The following is an 8,082-nucleotide window of genomic DNA, read 5'->3' as shown; positions in this document are numbered from 1 at the left end:
TACCCTGAAAATAAGCCCTAGTGTGTTTTGTGTGACTAAAATTAATATAAGACCCGGTCTTATTTTCGGAGAAACACTGTACACAAAAAAATGTGCGGGTGTTTTTTTACATTTTTTAGGCAGGGGGGTGGGGAGTCAAATGCTCCAGGTACTCCCCTGTTGAGATTTATAGGCTTACTATTTTCCCATGCTATATTTTCAGCCTATTCCTGCCACCCTTTCTCTTTATTCTCCTCCTTTGGAATCAGTTTTATATAATTCTTTTCCCATCCCTGTTTAATCCCATTTCTTTGTCATGTACTGTTTTTCTTTGAACACTTCTTAGCTTGCATTTCTCACTTCCTCTCTTGTGACATATTTTCTCATCTTTTAGTATGCCTGTTGACAATACTATCTGTTCTGAAGAGTTCACATTCCTACTTCCACCTTTGGTCTTACATAGTGGACTGGTTTTCCTACTCATGATTTTGGTAAAGTTCATCTTCTTTGTATTTACTATCCAACACATACACATGACAAAATAATTAAGACGTCAGTGACACATTTTGGGTTATTCGCAACACTAGAAATTGTGAATAAATGACAAGGAAAATACAGATTAAGATTTGGTCACAGTCAACAACTAGGGAAAAAAACTCCAATTCTGGTTTTCCAACTGTGCAATTTTGTCCTAAACTTGCTTGTCACAAATCTCAGAATATACAAATTGGAAAGGTCACTCATTACAAATACTTTTTACAATATGTCCTCCTAACCGTTGTTGTTTTAAATCAAAATTGCTTATAATAGCACATTGTACTTATCTCCTGAAACATACTAAGCAATGTGCAGCTGCAGTATCATTCTGTGCTGAAGATGTTATGTTCTGTAGGTGGAAGGGTTAATGTTATAATAACACTGTAAACAGGGTGTTGCTCATTAAGTATACTTAGCAGAATTCAAACTTGTTTCCAAGACCTGCCTACATTGCAGCCAATCCTATTTAGTTTTTAAGACACAAGTCCCAACCCACATGTCCAGATAATATACAGCATTTGTTAATCCTTACAATGCAACTTTGTTAAAGCGAAAAAAGGAACTTCAATCAAATCATACACGATGAAGAATTTAGTATTGGATGTATTGTCTTTTCTTTTGGACAATATATTTTTCTTTATAAAACGTAAGGCACACTGTAAATCAGCAATAGAGAAAAATGGCAACAATTATGATATATCACTTTACAAAAGAGGTGATCTATTGGAAGTTCCAAGAACTCTTTTCATTCATTTTGGCATCTACTTGGGAGACAATCGGGTTGCACATTTGATACCTGATATTCTTCCAGCTATTTCTAATGACAAGTCTCAATATCAAAAAGTGGTGACCAACACAAGATTGATCTTGGGCGTCATTGCAAAAGTGGCTAGTGTCAGAGTGGATGCTCTGCAGGATTTTGCTTATGGTGGAAGTATTATAGTTAATCAAATGGACCAGAGTATGAGAAATAAACCTCTTTCTAATGAAGAAGTTGCTCAGAGAGCTGAAAAACTGATGGGAGATACATCATACAGCTTGTTGTGGGACAACTGTGAACATTTTGTGACTAACTGCAGATATGGAATCCCTGTGAGCATTCAAACTGAGAAGGTAAATAGTTCTAATAAGGTTAATAAATGACTATTAAGAAGATTGTTTCCATTAAAATGTTGAAATGCCTCACTTTATGCCTTATGTAAAAAAAAAATGTAACACGTGAGGCATTTCAATATTATATATACTATACTATATTAAATATAGTAGGACATAAGTATTTTTTTTTACATTTTATGTTATAGTTCACAAGGCATACTTGCGCATTATATTATAAATTCAAATTATAGCAATACATAGAAAAGTTTATTCACTACATGCCAAGCTAAGCTCCGTTCTCTTCAGTACAGCTGAGAGGTTTACATTATCCATTATACACTAAATTGAAACCGCACTGGTTTGAATGGGTCCCTACTATGTTTTTATCTGAAATGCAACTAAACTGCAGCCAAGAGACCTTGATATAAGACAAAAAGGTAAGAGTATGGTTTGTGGGGGTTTAGGGGTGGGTTAGGGGGTAGTGCTTGGGATTATGAGGGCTTTGAAGTATGAGTCTTACTGTAGTGGTTCCAGTGCATTTAGTGTCCTGATGCCATCACAGGGCAGTAGTCATAGTACATTGAACATAATTATAAACGCAACAATTTTGTTTTTGCCCCCATTTTTCATGAGCTGAACTCAAAGATCTAAGACTTTTTCTATGTACACAAATGGGCTATTTTCTCCAATATTGTTCACAAATCTGTCTAAATCTGTGTTAGTGAGCACTTCTCCTTTGCCGAGATAATCCACCCACCTCACAGGTGTGGCATATCAAGATGCTGATAAGACAGAATGATTATCGCACAGCATCTTGACACCTTATGTGGGATAAAAATATGAAATCCACGGGTTCAACAAGTAAAGTGCACCGTGGATTCTATATTTTGATACTTCTATTTGGAGGTTGTGGGCCTCTACCACAGAGTACCAGGTAGTGCACTGGCTGTTTTTCCCATTACCCTTGAGTGCAACACCATTTTGCCCTTTGAACTTATGTGGGGTCTACCAGACTCCGATTGCCTCCTTTCCCTAGAGACAGAAGGTCCTGGAAGGAGCTTTCATTAGACCCACTGAACTAAGTCCTGTCTTTAAGAACCAGCTATTTGCATGAGGTCAACAGCTGACCACTCTTAGCCAATAAGTGTCCTCCTGCACTGCCAGGCATAGCACAGTATGGAGAACTGCCGACTGGAGAGAATGTGGCAGTGGGGACCCTGCAGACCCACTAAGTGCTTGGAGTATTCCTATGATTGAATCTATCATGACTCACAAAGGTGGGTGTAACGTTTCAGTAACACTTACTTCTGGTATGCTCGCAGTCAGCTCACAGTCTTCTTTGATTTGCCCTGCTTGGGGATGCTTCTCCAATCAGGGCAAACCTATTCTGTGACACTGACTTGCTAATTTCATTGTCCACATGCTGCTGTCTGAAATAGCTGAAAAAAACATTTTTGTTGATAGTCTGACAAATTAAATTTAGTTGAAGCAACCATATTTTAACAACCAACAGCTGCTATAGACAGAAAAGTATATTTACATACATTTATAGTTGTATATTACTTATTTTAGCCTATTGAAAGATTGGTTTAGTTTAATTACAAAAAATTAATTCTTTGGATCTGATCAACTAATTTAAAATGTTAGGATAAAGTTGGTATATTGAAGAAATATACACCTTCCCTATCACATAAGCTCAACTAGTTTTGCCTAAAATGTATTGGTCTTTCCTTGGTCTTTCCTCATAATTCACAGTTTAGGGAGTAACGCTTAAAGTGTTTTTTCTTGCTCGATTTAGGATTTAGGTTAGGACCACAGGGGTGTTGTAAGATTGAATTGGCCGTGGAAAATCACAATTACTTCCCCTTTGCAAAAATCTGAATATACCGTATTTATCGGCATATAACACGCACTTTTCCTCCCATATTTACTTACCTGTCTTGAAGCGTGGGCCGGTGTTCAGCGCGCACCGCGGTACTGGAACTTCAATTTCAGGTTCCGGTTTCCGGCGGGACTGAAAGGAAGTGTGCACACTTCCTTTCAGTCCCACCGGAACCTGAAATTGAAGTTCCAGTACCGCGGTGCGCGCTGTGAAGCAGGCCTACGCTTCAAGACAGGTAAGTAATTATGGGACAAGAGGAGGGAAAGTACACTATGGGAGGGGGGGGCACTATGGGAGGGGGTGGAGAATACTATGGGGGGGGAGAATACTATGGGAGGGGGTGGAGAATACTATGGGAGGGGGTGGAGAATACTATGGAAAGGGGGGAACACTATGGGATGAGGGGGTGGAGAATACTATGGGAGGGGGTGGAGAATACTATGGAAAGGGGGGAACACTATGGGATGAGGGGGGGAATACTATGGGAGGGGGGAAATTTCCTTCTTAAAATGAGGTGCGTGTTATACGCCGGTGCGTGTTATACGCAGATAAATACGGTATATATTACAGAACAGAACAAAACGTATTGCAAGACTGGGTTTTATTTACTTAACAACAAATTGCAGTGAATTGAAAGCCAGATTACAAAATTGGGGCTAAAATAGCAATGCTGTGACCATAGCTGAATTGGAATTTTTTTTTTTTAAATACGCTATTTTGCCCACATTTTCAAATTCCACTTTCACTTTACTATAATTTCAGCTTTATAAATTAAGCCACTTATGTTTTCAGTATTTCCAGTACCAGCTTATGCATAAGTGCTGATTTGTTGCACTCTTACAGACCCTTAAAAATCACTTCCCTCTTGAAAATAACTTCACTCCTGTCTCCTAATCTTTTTAGAATGTTTTCTGTTGTAGTAAGATTGTTTGTCCACATGATGGTACTTGGTTTTAGCAATGCTAAATCATATGTTGGTGGCTCTACACTGACAATTTTTGTTGCCAGCTCAGACACTGACAGAAAACATAAATGCAGTATTATGTGAAATCTAATTTTATTTAGGTCTGTCTAGTACTGGAATTTATTGGGATTTCAGAATCCATTAAAAGGGAATTTCATATTTAAGGCCAAAGTGGCCAAATTAGAAGTATAACTGAATTGAAGACGTTTTCCAGTTTGGCTACTTTGGACTTATATTTGAAAATCACTCTTTATTTAAATATTTCTCACTTTAGTGTTTGTTTTTTAATTTGTTTATCTGTTTGTCAGCAAGAAGGCTATTGGCATTAAATGTATTAATTTCATGAAATTTATAGCAGTGAGACATCATATAGAATGAAAATGGTATCCATCCTAAAGAAACCTCATCTACTTTAGATAAACAATTCACGTTGGGAAACAGGCGGTAATAACATAAATTTAAAAATGTACAAAAGTGATCTTCCTCTGTTAAAATACATTTTGTAAGATATATTGTATTGACATTTAATAGTAACCGTTTATCTACAGGCGCATTTTGATTGAAAAAATATTAGCATAACATGTATTTGAAGCAAGGTATGCCTATCTAGCATATAAGCATACTGTAACACAATAACTGTGTATATGTTGCTTTGCAGACAACATTTTCATTTATTTTTTCAATGATTATTTTGTTACGATAAATGTAGAGCATACAGCAAATGCAATGCAGTAGAAATCTATGCAGCTATTCATCCATTTTACAAGCTACAGTTGTGCTGAAAAGTTTGCTTACCCTTGGGGAATTGGTAATATATGTACAATTTTTAAAGTAAACAAAAGTGAGCAGGCAAAACACATTTCTTTTATTTCATATGGGATTCATATTCAACTGTAGGTTATAACAGAATGGCACAATCATAAAACAAAACATGGCAACAAAGAAATAAAATGAATTGACCCCTGTTCAAAAGTTTGCATACCCTTCATTCTTAATACTGTGTATTGCCCCCTTTAGCATCAATGGCAGCGTGCAGTCTTTTGTAATAGTTGTCTGAGGCCACTAATTCTTGCAGAGGGTATGCCCATTCATCTTGACAAAATGCCTCCAGGTCATGCAAAGTCTTTGGTCGTCTTTCATTAACTGCAAATTTGAGATCTTACCAGAGTGGCTCAATGATATTAAGGTCAGGAGACTGTGATGGCCACTCCAGAACCTTCACCTTTTTCTGCTGTAACCACTGGAAGGTCAACTTGGCCTTGCGCTTAGGGTCATTGTCATGCTGAAAAGTCCAAGAGCATTGCATGCGCAGCCTTCGTGCAAAAGAATGCAAATTATCTGCCAGTATTTTCTGATGGCATGCTGCATTCATCTTGCCATCGTTTTTCACAAGATTCCCCGTGTCTTTAGAGCTAACACACCTTTAAAACACACGGCAAGAGGAAGAAGTGCCATGCTTTCCATTGTAGGTTACAGGAGTTACCGTGCATTTCACCATAGGTATAAGACAGTGCATGATGGTAACAAGAAGTGCCTTGCCATTTAAAGCAAACTTGGACTCTAGATACTCTCCATCCTCACTGAATAATTCATCCAGCAGAGGGAAGTATCAGCTCATCAGACTATTCATTGTTGGACTCCGTGTCATCCGATAGATCAACCACTGCAGGATCTTCATTACTGGATACATGGAACTGGAGGGATCTTCTGTTAGCTCTTGCCCTTCTTCCATCTCATGTATACAGCTGTTTGCAAAGGGATATCCTACAAGTGGGAAGTTTAAATACCACTGTAAGCTGTTTTACCGAGAGATGGTTAGAGCTCTGAAAAACGTGAGTTGGCAATTTTTATTTTTATGTTGTCTATAGTACATAGACTCACAATACTGCACTATTGGTCTCCGATGTTCTCTTTTGCATATGCCGTTGATGTGTGATATCACTCCGTAGACATCTTATCCAACATTTGAAGACTTTTAAGACCTCAAAAGGACCTTTTTATCTTTTTTACTTGGTACCTTTTTAATTACTTATTACACTATTGTCTTTATTTTGGCGCTATCTGTATCCTTTGTTCTGTTTGTTCGATTCATTCTTGAAGGTTTTTTTTTTTTTTTTTTAATTCTTTATTTTTATTGTGCAGGTGAGTACAAGACATAGTCAAACTCCGCAACAGTGTACATAGAAGTAGACAGGTTAGACTGTGGCATGAGTGATTGCACATTTTTTTAACAAGCGTAATATAACTGATGCATTCAATTAAGTATTCTAATCTAAATGAGAAACCGTAATGAAGTGCAAGCTAGTGTCTTGTGTTAAACAGGCTGAGTAATTGTTAGCATTAGTGCATTACAAGATTGTGTCTTGTGATAGACAGGCTGGGGACTTGCCAGCAGTAGTGTATGACAAGCTGGGGACTTGCCAGCAGTAGTGTATGACAGGCTGGGTACACGCTAGCAGTAGTGTATTGTAGGTATCCTGGAGACCAGCCTATACGAGTATAGGTGTGCGCTTAAGGCACTGATAGCACGTTTTTAAACTAAAAATAAACCAACACTTTTAAATTTAAACAGGCCTGGGTTGCCCAGTTAGTGAAGAATAGCCAGACACAAAATGTGTGAGCGGTTGAGGCAATCAAATGTATGAAGCAACGGCAGTGATTTTGCAAGAGGTGCAGTACCGACAGATTGAGTAATGGTATTCATCAGTATGGGGTACACTTGCAAGCCGATACTTAAGGCTTAACAGGCCCTAGAATGGGTATACACATAGGTCAGCAAGCAGACAGAGGTTTTACCATGCTAGTAACTATAGGCTGGTTGTCTGGGTGTGTGCCCAATGAGTGGGGTTCATGGTTTAACCCATATAGGATACCATTAATCTTAATATACCAGTGCAACATGTAAGTTTCCATAGCATGCTAACATAACAAAAAGAGGAGCATGGCTAACGAGCAGGTGTACACTAAAGTGGTCAAACTATGTACAATGCGGTGGCTAGTCTCGGCAACAGTATACAGGAGGGCATAGCGTTCGTTACAACCTGTACAGTAGGACCATGTATTGTTCCTGTTATTGGGCCTGCAGGAGCATAGTCCAACTCCGGTGCATGTCATCCTATTCAGCCGATGCCGGCTCTGGAGGCTTGACAGGTGGGCCTTGGGTACTTGCGGAGTTGGTGCAGCAGCAAGAGTCTGTCGCCTGTATGTCCCGGAGGTAAGCGGAGGTTGCTTTAAGGTAAGCCTTGTGGCCGTCTATTCGGGCGTATGAGCACAAGGTTGTGCTTCTTTGGCTGGAGGATTCCGGTGCTGCTGAGCAGTATGTGGTTCGTGAAGGCTTGGTCTCTCGCTGGTATGTGTGCGGGTGGATGCTGGAGTCCGGGAGGCACTTCGCCGTTCCCCGCCGTTTTGAACTCCGAGGTTGGCACTGTCTGGAGGCTGCTCTGGGGGCTCGGGGTGGGCCTCTGCTCAGGTGGCGTCGGGTAGCTGGGCAGATCCATGCTGCCACCTTTTGCATCACCAGCTTGAAGTGCCAACCCTTTGTGTGGAGCAATGTCCAGAGGCTAGTGCAGAGCTGGTCAAAGAATTCTAAGGTGTGCTTGGGTGGTCTGATGCAGTTGTTTTGTGC

General features: G+C 39.5%; 1 protein-coding gene across 1 annotated transcript in view; it reads left to right on the top strand.

Moving 5' to 3' along the window:
* Positions 1 to 1,098: 1,098 nt before the first annotated feature.
* Positions 1,099 to 8,082, top strand: part of LOC134614587 (lecithin retinol acyltransferase-like) — a 74,055-nt gene continuing 67,071 nt past the window's right edge. Inside the window, exon 1 of the mRNA XM_063458553.1 lies at positions 1,099 to 1,629. Coding sequence (XP_063314623.1) covers positions 1,099 to 1,629 — 531 coding nt within the window. The remainder of the gene's footprint in view (positions 1,630 to 8,082) is intronic.

Source organism: Pelobates fuscus, chromosome 6 (assembly GCF_036172605.1).
Source record: "Pelobates fuscus isolate aPelFus1 chromosome 6, aPelFus1.pri, whole genome shotgun sequence".
NCBI lineage: Eukaryota > Metazoa > Chordata > Amphibia > Anura > Pelobatidae > Pelobates > Pelobates fuscus.
Note: the sequence above shows the minus strand (reverse complement) of the source record. Positions and strands in the feature narration are given on the sequence as shown.